General features: G+C 37.8%; 2 protein-coding genes across 2 annotated transcripts in view; one reads left to right on the top strand and one right to left on the bottom strand.

Annotated features, from left to right (window-relative positions):
* The window catches only part of srm (spermidine synthase), a 33,438-nt gene extending 26,834 nt beyond the window's left edge, over positions 1–6,604 (top strand). Inside the window, exon 8 of the mRNA XM_043675584.1 lies at positions 716–6,604. Within this exon, the coding sequence (XP_043531519.1) occupies positions 716–730 (15 nt within the window). The 3' untranslated portion in view covers positions 731–6,604. The remainder of the gene's footprint in view (positions 1–715) is intronic.
* Positions 6,605–13,773: 7,169 nt separating this feature from the next.
* The window catches only part of LOC122540206 (caltractin-like), a 17,403-nt gene continuing 15,857 nt past the window's right edge, over positions 13,774–15,319 (bottom strand). The window contains exon 5 of the mRNA XM_043675585.1: positions 13,774–14,118. Coding sequence (XP_043531520.1) covers positions 13,946–14,118 — 173 coding nt within the window. The 3' untranslated portion in view covers positions 13,774–13,945. The remainder of the gene's footprint in view (positions 14,119–15,319) is intronic.

The following is a 15,319-nucleotide window of genomic DNA, read 5'->3' as shown; positions in this document are numbered from 1 at the left end:
TATCCTATCTACCTGCGACTCCACTTTCAAGGAGCTATGAACCTGCACGCCAAGGTCTCTTTGTTCAGCAACACTCCCTAGGACCTTACCATTAAGTGTATAAGCCATGCTAAGATTTGCTTTCCATCTAGAAGGACAAAGGACAATAGATATATGGGAGCACCACCATCTTCAAGTTCCCCTCCAAGTCACTCACCATCCTGACTTGGAACTAAATCTCCGTTCCTTCACTGTCACTGGTCAAAATCCTGGAATTGCCTCCTTCATGGCATTGTGAGTCAACCTTCAGCAGGTGGACTGCAGCAGCTCAAGGAGGCAGCTCACCACCACCTCAAGGGCAACTAGGGACAGGCAATATGCCAGCCAACAACACCCACATCCCACAAAATGAATACATTTTTAAAAAATGCAAGTATTGATGGGCTACTTTTACAATGACTAAATTGTGTCTGTTATTGCTATAAACATGTAAGTATTATTCTGGAACTTATGCCAATAGCTTTTCAAACAGAATGATATCAAATTGGTAGTATCCTTGCAACCAAGACTGCTATCTGCTATATTCCAAAAACAGCATTTTGTGGTAACTGAACTTCCTTGCAAAAATCCCTGCAGTTTGAGGATCACGTTCTGCAGGCTTCGTCCTTTATTTTATAGTTTTTTGAAAGCTGAGTTCTTGCTTTAGAATTAAATGTGTTTTCCTTTTACCTTGCAGGCACTTGATGCATAAAGCCAACTCTATTGCCTGATGTTTGATGTCATCAATACTGGAAACATTTTTACAAATTCTATCATCGGTTTATAATGGATTCATAATGTTCTATACTGAAATTAACCCTTTCCTGTCTACAAAGAGGAATTCTTCAACTGCCCAGGAAACCAGGAAACAGCAGCTCTTGGTGGGAATAAAAGACCATGTTTTCAGTTCTTTTTAAAGAAAGTCACTGCTCTGTGATTTTTTTTTTCCCCCGGGTGATCCACAATTCTTGTGGAGTTGGCTTCTCGACCTTGTAAGGTCAGCTGACTAATCAATAAACTCCATTTATAGATACTGCACGTGGCTGACAGCGTGGACCGCTGAGGCTTAAATCTATGATGGCCCTAGACTGGAAAGGGTTAAAATTTTAAAGAAAATATTAATAAAAATGCAACCAGATAATGCTTGGAACTTGAACTTGTGTGAAAACTTTTGACATCAAGTACTTTCATAATGAGAAAAAAAAGGGACACAAATTTCTGATTGAACATAAATCAAGTGGGATGCTTGTGGTTTAAAGTGTCATGCTCTCTTCAGTAGGATTCACTACTTTTGTGTTGAAGTAGCTAATCACAATTAACTCAATGTGGAATGAATTGCGTCTTGACCCCCTGCTTTTCATTGTTGTTTTTCCTTTAAGCATCACCTTTTTACTTTCACTGTCACATTATTTTAATTCTCTTTTTTTGGATAGGCAAGCACATACAATATGTGAGTTTGACTTTCTTCTCCCCACCTACCTCACCCCAAAGCAGCCTTTGTATGTACTGAAATTTTTCAAACCAGCTAAAATTAATGAGTGACTTACATATTTAATAGTTTTATTAATGTACTAATAGATTATAAAGGTGTTGACAGGTTAGAAAATTAGCAATTGTTTCCCCTTTCTGGAGAATCTAGAATACAGTGGGACAGTCTCAGAATTAGGGGCTGATTCTTGAGGACAGTGTGGCAAAGATGAGTGGTAAACTGGGGAAATGAAAGTGTTTTAAAAGCCAACAAAAGATTCCAGAAAGAAATGGCGTGCATAATATAAGGACAAATTAATAAGATTATAATAATATAGACATTAAGGGCTTCTTTAAATATTTTAAAAGGGAGAGAACGTAGACCCTTTAAAGAACAAGACTGGAGATATAGTGGAGAAACAGAAAATTATAGAGGAATTGAATAAATACTTGTGCTTCAGTCTTCACAGAAGGTACTAATAGCAGAAAGAGGATGAAAAAAATAAATGCAACTATTAGAGGAAAAAAGTACAAGGAAAACCAACGGCATTAAAGGTTGATGAAAATCCCAGACAGTAGCAAAACTACTAAGACCCTTCTTCAAAAAAGGGAGAATGGTACAAAACCCAGCTCTGTGAACAGAACCTGAGCTACAAATCTTCTCCCAAATCTTGGTACAAAACCAGTAATTATAGGCCAGTCACCTTAACATTTGTCATTAGGAACATATTCAAGTCTGTTCCAAAGAATATTGTAGCAGAACATTTAGAAATAATATTATCAAGCTGTATCAGCATGCCTTCATGAAGGGGATTTCATACCAGACAAATTTATTACTATTCTTTTGAGGAGGTAACATGATAAATAAAGGGGAGCCAGTGGATGTAATATATTTGGATTTCCAAAAGGTGTTCCACATAAGGCTCTTTAATATAAGCCTGTGGTAGTATGTTAGCATAGAGGATTGGCTAACTCATAAAAGACAAAGTTGGGGTATAGGTAGCATTCTCAGAATGGCACCCTGTAACTAGTGAAGTGCCACAGGACTTTGGTGTTGGGGCTGCAATTATTTACCAAGCAAACGTTATTGACTTGAATGAGGGAAGTGAATGTATTGTTGCCAAGTTTGTAGATGACCTACGTGGGTGGGAAGGCAAGTGTGATTTCCTTACTAGAGGGATATAGGCAGATTAAATGAGTGGTCACTAGCTGACAATAATGTAGGAAAATGTAAAGCTATGCATTTTGACAGGGAAAAAAGAAGTGCTGAATATTCCTTAAATAGGGAGCAAGTGCAGAAAGCTGCAGCAGAAACAGACTTAGATGTCCTCTTGCATGAATCTTATAAATCTAGCATCCAAGTGCAGTAGGTAATAGGGAAGACAGATGGACTGGCCTTTACCCTCCTTTTTAGTTTTTTGAAATAAAAATAAGTAAGTCTTGCTAGTCAGACTACAGCTGGAATGCTCTGAACAGTTTTGGTTCCCCTTATCTAAAGCGAGATATATTGGCATTGGAGTCACTTCAGCAAAGATTCAGGAGGTTGATTCTGGGTGTGGAGGTGTTTTCTTAGAGGTTGAGGAGGTTAGGCTTGCAGTCACTGGAGTTTAGAAGAATGAGAGGCTACCTTCTTGAAACGTACAAGACACTTGGACTTGACTGGGTAGATGCGGAGAGGTTATTTCCCCTTGTAGATGCTGCCGTTCCAACCCTGCCCATTGCTTGAGACGTGGTAACCATGAAGTTAAGCACATCACTGGTCATTCCTCTGAGCGGAACCTGTGATCCTCTGACTAGGGTGGCTTTTACTCACCCTCCACATTAATGAAATATGGAGAGAAGGGGTGTTTGTGTGAGGGAGGTCAGAACTCTGAATAGTTTTTAGATTATAGCATTCTGGTCAATTGTTAAAACTTGTCAGCAGAGGCAAGTCAATTTCAGCATTTTGTTAAGTCACCTTGTCTTTAACATTTAGTCTTCGGATGGTTCAGTACCTCAACTTGGACTTGCGGTTTTGAGTTATTGGTCGCTGTTAATTCTACATCTTGGGAGAAGGAATACTCCAGAAGTTTTTTTTCAATTATCCAAATCGGTGACTTACTTTTCTACAGTCTGTAGCCATTGATCAGCTCTCCGTTATGACTACCACTGGCCTTTTCAATACTGATACTGTTTCTCTGTTGTGGAATGAGGAAGGTGACTGATTCTTTGAGCCTTCAGATAGGGATTTGATTTTTTGAAAGTGTTGAGTTTTGTGCAATATTCTAATAGAATCCTCTCAAATCCACACTGCTTGTTTCATAAAAATAGAATATGATCCTCAGTATGCTGGTAGGAATTTAATGTTATAAAATGTCATTTGACTTTGGACATTAATTTACAGTAATTATTGACATTAAGCATTTAGTTGCAGGTTTTCCATTTTGGTGAACAGATTGTAGTCCAAAAGGTGCTTAAACATCTCCAATACTAATAATAAAAAAGGGAATTTTAACCTACTATGTACATTAGGAAATCAGCATAAGTATGCTGTCCATGACCATAACAGCAAGACGTGAGTATGTAAGGGTGTCATTGTTATCTAAGCTAATCTTCTAAAAGAAATGCAACATTGTTGACACTTCTATAAGTATTCAGCAATTGAAAGATTTTGCAGAATTCAGTTTGGTTGCAGTAAACCTTTTTTTTCCTTTTAATATAACAAACTGCTCAGACTTGTGCCACAATTCTGGAGCAAGTAGGACCTGAATCTGGTCCTCTTGGCTCAGAGGTAGGGAGACTACCATTGTTCTACAAGAGCCCTGTTGGGGGCATCAATCGCATCAATTGAAATAACTACATTAAGCCTTTTTAAAGGGCTAGTCTGAATAACAGATCGACAATATCATGCTCAAGCATTCTGAAGAGGAAGTAATAATGTGTATTATTAAACAATTTCCAATATTAATGGTACTAATGAAGAGCCTTATGCACCTTTTTATAAATTTCAAGAATCTACGTTGCCATTTCAAAAGCAATAGTTTAGACAGAGGAATAACTGCTAATCTGAATTTAGCACCAAAGAGCTGTCATGTAGGAATTTTCTACCTCTTTGGGCTTCTAACTTGTTTGTCGTAAATTAACTATTTAAACTAATTTAACTTGTATGATTTGAATTATGTATTTAAGGATTAATGTTTGTAAGATTAGCATCAAATGTCAGCAGCTTTTGACAGAATTTTATCTTGAGTCAGGAACTTTCTTCATCTGAATAGGGTATACGCATTTATATGCAATTTCAATACATATTTCAAGTTTTGTTTTCCAAAGTAGAATTGGGCATTTGAATTCTCTTTGTGGTTTCCCGCATCTGTTGCTATATTGTAGCAAATGCACAGCTTCACCTCTGGGGCTTGGGTTTAAATCCAACAAAGTTCAATATTTTTCTGCACTACAAATGTTACAAAGGCCACGAACCTTCATTTCCTTCATAAAATTTGACACCAAAGTATATACCTTTTTGGAAGTCAGAAAATTGGTATGGGAGACTAAAAACCTGATAGAATAATCGTTGGGCAAAATAATAGGACCCTTATTACATCTCATGGTAAAGTATCTGATCTGGGGAATGCTTAATTCTGCCAGCTAGGTGCCTGAAATAAGGCAAGTGTTCCAGCCCTAAATACAGGCACTTTACTTTTTAATTCTTTACAATTCATCTTAAAGGGAATCTGCTTGCCATTGGCTTTGGGCTAATTTTTTTAAGATCTGAACATTGGCAATAGTGTTTAATTTCTTATCATGAGCAGAGAGAGAGCAGCCTGAGTTCAGCAAAGACTATTTTAAGGCTTTAAAATACTAAATTAATCTAGTAGAAGTGCATAATAAAGATGAAAAGAATTTCTGACAAAAGTGGCCTTTTTTGCTGACTTATATTTCTATTATAAAACTTTTAAGTAGAATCTACACTCTAATTATTAAATGCTGTTTATAATACCTAACTTTCCTTTAGTGATTTTTTAGTGTTATACAAATGTTGTAGTACTTTTACAAAGGATTCTCTCATATACATTCAACAGTTTTCAAAGTCTCTTGTTGTAATTTTGGCTCTAATTTGTCTTTTTTTTTTGCTGACACTGAATGGATGAATTAGTTCTTGAGCTGTAGCTTCTTGAGTGTAATCATGTAAATTTGAAATGGTTTGGTAGTTTCCCGATTTCTGCCAGTCTGAGGTCAGGGTGCCAGGAAAGTTGGGAGCTGAATTCAGAAAATCTAAAACATAACATACTGAAAATACAGCACAGGTCTATGGATATTTATAGGAAAAAGACAGACTAATGTTTTGTTGTACTGTTGGAGGAATCTGAGAGGTTAATTAACTTTTTTTTTGTAGATGTTAAATTGTATGGTGTCTTCAGCATATTTTGGTGTGTTTCATTTAATACTGATGAACTGACAATTGTTTTTGGTTAACAAGTAATGCTCCAATTCACGAGGCTTTCCCAATTTTAGTCCCTATTTTGGCTTCAGCGATCCCACAGATTGTTCAGGTTTTACAATTAACTACTCCATAGAGGCGTGACTTCTACATGGGCTTTTATGTATATGCCCACTAATGTTTCCTGGTTTGGATTTTTGACATCTGCAGCTTAAATTTTGTTGTCTTGGATTTCCACCTTAGTTTTCTGGTATGTTATTTTGAGTGAGATTGGATCAAAGCCTTTAGTGCCTCCTTTGGTCATGAGCGGTAACTTGACATTCCAATGAGCCAGAAGGTATGAATAAGGTTTCCTCCTGCTGTACTAAGTAACCAAGTTTGTAAATCCATTCTCTAAGTGATCTCCTATGTCCTCGCACATCAGTTTCCACCTATGTTGGAATGGCTTGGATTACCATGACGCTAAATTGATATGGAAAGAGGTGGACATCTAAACAGTTTTACAAAATATGACCCAGACAGACTTTTTAACAGCAACTTCTAGCCGCTGCTTGTTGGATTTTCATCTACGTAAAGATTTTGTGTTGTACCATAATAATGTGTTTCATTATTTATTCATTCGACTTGGCGATGTATAAATCTTTTTAATGCTACAGATATTCGTACTAATGTTCATGAGAAAATAAAGCTTTAAATACTCCAGCTTTTCTCTAATTTAGAATAACTTTATTACATTCTGTTCTGTGCCATTTAGGGGATATTTCCCAAAGTACCTCCAACTTTACTTGCAATATTTGATCTGTACTTGACTTGCAAATTTTCCATGAACAGCTGGTGAGGGCATTCCTAGCTGAATTGGCCATGCTAAATTGTCATTAGTGTTTAGGGATGTGTAGGTTAGGTACATTAATCAGGGGTAAATGTAGACTAGTAGGGTAGGGGGGGGATGGGTCTGGGTGGGTGACTCTTCACAGGAGCGGTGTCGACTTGTTGGGTCATCGTTTCCTCACTGTAGGGATACTATGAAAAATAAAAGTATTAACACATACCCCAAGGCATTCCCACAACAGCATGTTTCTGGGCCATTACAGAAAATAATGTCACACATTCAAAATTTGCTGTTTCAGATACACTGTGGCTAGGCAATCTGAGTTTATTCTGAAAAGCTGTTGTATAACTGGTGCTCAATTATTTGATAATTGCTAACATTGTTTAATATACACCTAATAATAATGAAAATTTTAATCATCAAAATGGGCAGTTATGTTCAATTTGATTGGAGAGTTGACCTAATCAGGGTCCAACCATTGAAATATTTGCTACTTTCCTTCAGGTATTTGAACGTAAACTTCCTAGAGAAAAGCCTTGCTATTACGCGCAAACCTTTTTCTTAATTCTATTCTCTGTTATAACTTTCTGCTGTCTGAACTTGAGATAACAAAATCTTTAGATGAAGCAATGAATCCAAAAGAAAAGGAACTAGGCTAGATATTCCCTCAGATATTTTCTGATTTTTAAATGCAATATTATGTTGGGCTAGGAATGGATATCTATTGGACTGTGAAATCATTTTTAATATTGACCAGATTTGCCACATTTTAACTTTGTGCTTTTGGGGAGTTCTTCAATTAAGTTATTGCAAATTCCATTAAATGTATCAACTGGAAAAGATTGTATGTGTGCTCATGTCCAGCTAGTTTGTGACCAATGCCCCTGATTAAGAAAGTGAACATTTTATTTGTACTTGGATGATACCATGGTGTTGTATTTTTAAGATGGTCTTTTCTATCAATGCTCTCAACCAGAAACAAAATTGATGGGTTCTACCCATGAAATAAAAAGCTAATGACCTCTGTGCTTATTTTTGGATTGTCATCTGCTACTTTCGCATATACTGAATGGTGGTTCAGGTGCTCCTACAGGCCTTCAGGGTCTGTAGGATGATATCTTGAGAAGTGGCATCCTCAGGGTAGGCCTAAAAAGGTAATTCCAAGGATCTGTCAACCAGAACTAATGTTTTTAGTAAGGAGTATTTGTGAGCAAAGAACGCATTTACCTAAAGTTTAAATGGTCTTGCCCAAATCTTGCTTTTCCTTTGCACAAATGCTTATCTACAGGCCCTGGTCTGGTTCCTATTCTTGCAGCTACACTGGCATTATTGAAACTCGATAACTACCTCCATTCTGTTATTTCTTTCTATTTCTGCTTCTGTGTATGCATTGTAACAGTACTGTAGAGATGGTTAGCTACAGTGGTCATTGGGTTTAAGGTGCTTAGATAACATGTCATATCTGTTCCTGAGGAGGATGTATTGAGGCCTGCTGTTCTGAGATGATAAATTGGTCATCTCTGGTAAGCTAATGGTACTGAGTATTAGCCATCCATTTCCGTACCTTTCGTGCTAATTTTGAGTGGAACCCTGCAAGATTTGAGATCATATAAAAGGAACCTTGATCTGTTCCTGAAGTGCTGTCATCTACAAGACTACAGAGTAGGTACTGGTAAACGAGACTAGGATAGATGGCTGGTTTATTCATCTGATGCAGACATGAGCTGAATCGCCTCTGTCCATGCCATAGCTTTTCTATGCTTCCGTTGTTGCGTGTATTTGGTTACTCAAGTCCCTGTGCCAGAGGCCAGAGCTAGCCACATCTGTCCAAAACCACGTTTACAATAAAAGCTGAGTTTTCATGGAAGCTTTCCAAAAACAAATAATTTGGTCATGTTTAGTTTGGCAACTGTTACGAAACAAGGGGCCAGAACTTTATCAGAGATGGAAATCATGAGTAGCAATGCTGCCTCTGGTCTGGCAGTGCCCACCCATGCTATTTTCATAAGGAAAGGGCAGAGATTGGCTGGTGTCTAGGCCACTACCTCCTGAAATACAAGGTGAGGTGAGCTAATGCAGGCAGGATGTAGGCCTAGTTTTGTGAGTAAATGTTAGACGTCCTCGTCTGTCGTGCAACACGTTGAATATAGACAGAATTTTCTAACCCTATAACTTGGGGAACTGTGAAAATGAACTTTTATTCAACTTGGTTTGGAAACAGCATAATCTTTCTGAGACTTCTAAAACTGTCAATCAAAATATATCACAATTATCCTTAAAACTATATTAACAACCCCAGCTGAGATAAATCAAATAGTAAGATTAGGAGTTTAGCCAGGTATTCATAATGAAATTCTGTTGCACACTGGGTCACAAAAGCCTCCAAAGTTGAATATATTGAAACTTTTGAAGTAGGAAAATAATAGCTGAATCAATAACAAACCAATTAAAGAACCCTCCCATCTATTTCAGTGTTTCAAAGGCTAAACACATATCTGAACTATCAATCGATGCAATGATCCAACCATGTGGTTCCATGAAAAATAAAATCTGAATCTCTACACTGTTAATGAAGAGAAACTATTTATTTAATGATTAATGTACTCTCTATTTACTGTTAAAGTATGTTTCATCCTACTCTAGATATTACCATTCATTTAATTAAACTCTAGAGCACAATCTGATGTCATGACTTAATTGCTTTTCGAAAGCAGAAGTTTTTCTTAGAAACTACACAGTGGCTTCTGTAGATGAAGTTATTTATAAGCAAAGTTTTCTGTTTATTATATTGGACATGTTCCTAAATATTTATCTTAAATTTTGGCTAGTGGAGATGCACTAAGCACAATAAAGAAATAGTGCATTGATGCGAGTAATCTTTAACATAGAACCTAGTGAAGATGGATGGAAAAGGTTCAAATGTAACAGGATTTTGCTGGAAACTTGTATATCTAGCTAGCTTTAAGTGGTGCTAGCCTTTCAATTTTGCGTTCTGTATTTAGGTGTGCAGTCATTCAGGAGTGCAGTTATCACTGGTTGCAAGCTGTAATCACATAATGGACAGGGAGCATGAGGTTCATATGCTGTCCGCGTGGGGAAAAAATAAGGGTTGTTAATTGTGCAAGGTGGTCTGCAGGTCTATTTTGTAACAAATCAAATCTATTTTAAATGTGCAAGTTTGTGGTCTATCCCTCAACTGGTAAGGTGCCTCTGTTTCACTTCTCATTTGACTGGCAGAATCAAGTACCAGTCCTCCCTTGTCTGCCTTTTAAAAGTTGATAACATTGGACAATAGTTGTCACATTGGGGAAAAGAATACAAGTTATGCATCATATTTGCTCATTTGTTAAATCTTCTGTTTCACTTTCTTTCAAAGCATTCATGCCCTTAATTATCTTTAAGAGTATGTCAGCTGACTGTACCTACAATGCCTGCTGCACCTATTTAGCAACAGCGGAAGGGAATTAGCTATGCACAAACCTGATCCAATTCAGGCTGTGCCATCAGCTGTGAAGACACTATAGCTCATCTCCAACATGCAATTATCTCCTCCCACTTAAGGACTGATGCAGCTGGACATCAGGACAAGCACTTCCATCTTTGAATAACAACCACAGCATAGCACAGCTATTCAATTATTCAGTTTCTCACAGTTCATTAATGTTTATGTGGACATTTTGTAACTCATTATTTATGTCAATAACTCAATATTTATCTTGTACCGAGAGTATTTGAGAAGGGTTTGTTATAAAAGTGCCATTAGCATTTCCATATGACAATTTTGCGTTTAAATTGCATTTTGTACATGTGTCAAGCTGCTTCCTTTGAATATGTTGTCTTTTTCAGCCATTTTGAGCTCTCCCATGAGGGTGGCATAGTGGCTCAGTGGTTAGCACTGCTGCCTCACAGCGCCAGGGACCCAGGTTCAATTCCAGCCTCTCGTGACTGTCTGTGTGGAGTTTGCATGTTTTCCCTGTGTCTATGTGGGTTTGCCCTGGTCTCCGTTCACACACCAAAGATGTGCAGGTTAGGTGGATTGGCCATGCAAAATTGCCCAAAGTGTCCTGGCTGTGCAGGCTCGATGGATTACAGATAGAAAATGCAGGATTTTAGGGGAGACAGAGGTCTGGGTGGGATGCTCTTTGGAGGATCTGTGTGGACTCGATTTACCGAATGGCCCATTTAGACACGGTAGGGGTTCTATGATTCTATGATTCTAACTTGAATCTCCCCAATTAGATTTCTGCCCCTTCCATAGCTCTACAATCTAATGTCATGAATGATATTGTTCACGCCTTTGATTACAGTACTATTCCTCTTTATCATCATCATCATTTGCAGTTTTGATAAGATACCAGATCATCTTGCTTCAAAATCCTTGTTCTATTGCCCAACTCAGTGGTAGGGCCCTTTACTCAGAGTAGCTGGAGCATTACTGGTTGTAGGTCTATACTTTGACAGTCCTGCACATAAATCATTTAAGCACTGACAGTATAAACTCAAGTATGTGTATGGAGCTGTCCCTTTGTTTCTGATCTGTAATTGTGCTGATTTGGTTCAGAATATTACCATGCCAGATAACAAGCTAAGTTCTTGAAAGGACACTGACAAACAACAGCAGCTCCAGTGCGAATTCATGCGTTGCACAATTGCATTATTAAACAATGATACCCATTCCACCTTACTGTGAACAGGTTCTCTGTTACTTAACTGCATAAATAACAGGTTGAAAGGTTTTCAATCACTAGAAATGGGAACACTGCTAGGACCTAATGCTACAGTCATTATCCTAATGCTCACATGTAATGCAGTTAACTGGAGGGAGTATAATGATGCCTATTTGGTAACATCAGGATGTTGCTGATATCCTTGTAATATATGGCAACAAAAAACATTTCATTTTGAATAATGGACATTTGCAACATCAAAATAGGTCATGTGATCTGCCAGAGACAGATTTATAATCTGCTTACTTAATAGCATAGCTGCCAACCTGAGGAAGGTGCAACTCAGGAATGCAAGGATGCTGAACCGAAAATACATCATGGACAGAGCTAAACAATTCCACAGATCAGTTCAAAGCTGTACAGTATAACTACATCTGATAGGGAGAAAGGACAGAAGAAATGGGAGTAGGAGTAAGACCTGTTGAGCCAGCTACAGCTTTCAATATGATATTAGCTGATCATCAATTTGAAAACTCCACGCTCATACCCATTCTCCATATCCCTTGACTCCTTGAGGGGTCAAACATTGGTTTGAGCGTGTTCAACAATTGAGCTTGCCAATTCTTGGAGATATGCCTTTTGAGTGAAGAAATGTCTCTTCACCTCAGTCCTAAATAATTAGCCCCTTATCCTGAGAATAAGCAAAGAAAACAATCTGTCAGAGTCTATCCTGACAAATCTCTTTTTAGAATTTTAAACATTTCAGTCTCTCTGTCATTCTCCATCACTGTTCATTCTTCTAAAGTCCAAAGAGTATTGACCTGATTTGCACATCTTCTCAGAATGGTTTGATACTGTCCATGGTGTACACGTAACTGAAACTACAAAAGTTGGAGCCACTGGAATAGAGAGATATTCGTTTTACAATAATCTGACCAGAACTACATACAGTACTCCAGTTGTGGGCTAAGCAAAGTTTTGTACAGCTCCAAAATAACCTCCCTGCTCATTCATTCTATGCCATGACAGATAAAGGTGTTCCTTAGGTCGCCTTATTCAATTTAATAACCTGTCCCAACATCTTCAGGGATCTGTGGGCAACCACCCCAAGATTCCTCTGTTCCTCTGAGCTTCCTAGTGTCCCGATGTATGTTGGAAGAAATAACAAAACAAGGGAATATTCCGAGTGCATATATACAAAGCTGAATGACAGGTAAAATCTAACAAATCTACAAAAAGATCAACCAGTCTAGAAACTGTCCTGATTGGATGCTCAAGAAAAATAGTAACATGAGATTGGAACTTAAACAATTCTAGTCCAAATGTTGGAGTGAGGACTAACATTTTGTTGAAAGATTTAAGTGTGAATAGAAATACAAAGTAAATGTCATCACCTCCTTGGGGCCTCTGCTGTCATACCTTCAATGAAATATTTGGCAGAACCATGATGTAAACATAAACAAAAATTCAATCGAGTTATGGCAGTGGGCCATTAGAAACTCTGGTGAAATTCAACTCCCCTATTGGGCTTCCTGAGAAACATCCCCAGTAAACATAGAGTTCATTCTAATATTTCAGAATCTATAATGAATATAGAGAATGCAGCTTTATCATCTATAAAGAAGGACATCTTTAAGTGGAGAAAAACTACAGAAAGCTGTAACACAAAGGGGTTTGGGGATACTTGTTCATGAAACACAGAAAGCCAGCACACAGGTACAGCAGGTAATCAGAAAGACTAATGGAATATTGACCCTTACTTAAAGGGGTTGGAGTTAAAGTGTAGGGGACATCTTATTGCAACCATACAAGGTGCTGATGAAACTACATATGGAGGACTGAGATTGTTTTGGTCTTTTTTAAGGAGGGATATTTCATTGAATGCAATTCAGGGAAAGTTCACTATATTATGGAGGAATTGTATTTTGTCTCAACTCACTGGACTTGGCAGAATAAGAGACATTCTTTTTGAAATCTATAGGATTCTTAAAGGCTTAACAGGACAAATGCTGAGAGGATGCTCCCCTTCACGGGAGAGTCTAGGATCAGAGAGTACAATCACAGAATAGAGACACTATGGCCAATTTCAGACTGGAAAGAGGGGGCATTTCTTTCGTCAAGTTATGAGCCTTTGGAACTCCTTGCCACAGAGAGAGCTGGGAGGGCTTGTGCATATTTAAAGCTGAGATAGACAAATTATTGATCAGTCGGAGAATCAAAGTTTACTGGAAAAACGCAGGAAGGTGGATGTGAGAAATTCAGATTAGCCATGATCCTATTGTATGCAGGAGCAGGCTGGAGGGGGCTGAACGGCGTACTTTGTTCCCATTTCTTACTGTCTTGTACGAAAAGGTGAATTACTTCTGATTGCATTTCAAAGTGTTCAACAACAGATGAAGGTGTAAAGTTTTTATTTGTACCTTGAAAACAGCTGTGCCCTTTTTTGTTCATGCTCAGGCAGATTTGACCAGATACAGAGAGAAATGGTTAAAATTTGAATGGGAGTGAACATGCCAACTGAATGAAAATGTCCAAGTGGTTCACCAGTCAGAACAAGTTTGTTTGTAGCATGAGATTGATGAACTCTTCCATGTCAACTGTACCATCACCATTTGTGTCCACTTCCTTGATCATCTCCCGCAAGTCATGATGTGAAAAGTGGACACCTGCAGATTTGCAAGCATCTTTGAGATTGTCAAAAGTAATCTTCCCATCACCATCTGTAAGTAATCATATTGATACGCTTATATAATGAACAATATTTCTTTTTGATTTTTGTTTTTCCCATTTTTCTTTGCAATCTTGTTGTCAGGGAGAGAACAAAATACTTGTTGCAACAGATACTTTGTTCCTCCAGATCTACTCAGAAACTGACAGCAGGGCATTTTATGTAAAATTGGTCAGCAAATCACACCACAACATCAAAAGTTGATATTTCTGGGATGCTGTACTGCAATGAATCAATCAACCTAATTATTCATATTTGCTCTAAGCTACAGAAAGCATTTCTGCTCTGTCTTCCTTGATAAGGTAAGGTGCGCTGTATGGAATTGCAATTGGCTGTGATCTTTTTGCCAAGCTTTATTGACTTGGGGAAGCAATTTGAGTGAGAGATTTAAAAACACTTGCATGAGCTAGTGACTTTAGAACTGAGTGGAGGAATGAAATTGCAAAATGCTGACATGAAAGTTAGTTACAAATGCAAAGGAATGCCTTCTTGGAAGATATTGAGGGTTACATTTGATAGATTGAATTGAACAGTTTACAAAAATAAAATGCTGTCTATTATCTAAACAGTCAGTACTAATACTAATGAGTTGCTGAGTACCACTTTGAGGACAACATGAGAATGGTGATATCCAATTACTATATGTAAAAAGCTGGAAGAATAGTGTAAACTTCAGTTGAATTGCACAATCACTACTTATCTTCATAAAGCTATTACTATTTAAAACAAAATCTCACAACATGTATCGTCAGAAAGTATGGTATCAAAATGGTTATGTTACTCTATTAGTAATCCAGCTGTCAGGCTAAAAGGCAGGGCAGGTGACTGAGGTGTCAGTGGGGGAGCACTTTGGGGCCAGCGACCATAATTCTATTCGTTTTAAAATTGTGATGGAAAAGGATAGACTAGATCTAAAAGTTGAAGTTCTAAATTGGAGAAAGGCCAATTTTGATGGTATTAGGCAAGAGCTTTCAAAAGCTGATTGGAGGCAGATGTTCGCAGGTAAAGGGACGGCTGGAAAATGGGAAGCCTTCAGAAATGAGATAACAAGAATCCAGAGAAAGTATATTCCTGTCAGGGTGAAAGGGAAGGCTGGTAGGTATAGGGAATGCTGGATGACTAAAGAAATTGAGGGTCTTGTTAAGAAAAAGAAGGAAGCATATGTCAGATACAGACAGGATAGATCGAGTGAA

This window comes from Chiloscyllium plagiosum, chromosome 34, assembly GCF_004010195.1.
Source record: "Chiloscyllium plagiosum isolate BGI_BamShark_2017 chromosome 34, ASM401019v2, whole genome shotgun sequence".
NCBI lineage: Eukaryota > Metazoa > Chordata > Chondrichthyes > Orectolobiformes > Hemiscylliidae > Chiloscyllium > Chiloscyllium plagiosum.
Note: the sequence above shows the minus strand (reverse complement) of the source record. Positions and strands in the feature narration are given on the sequence as shown.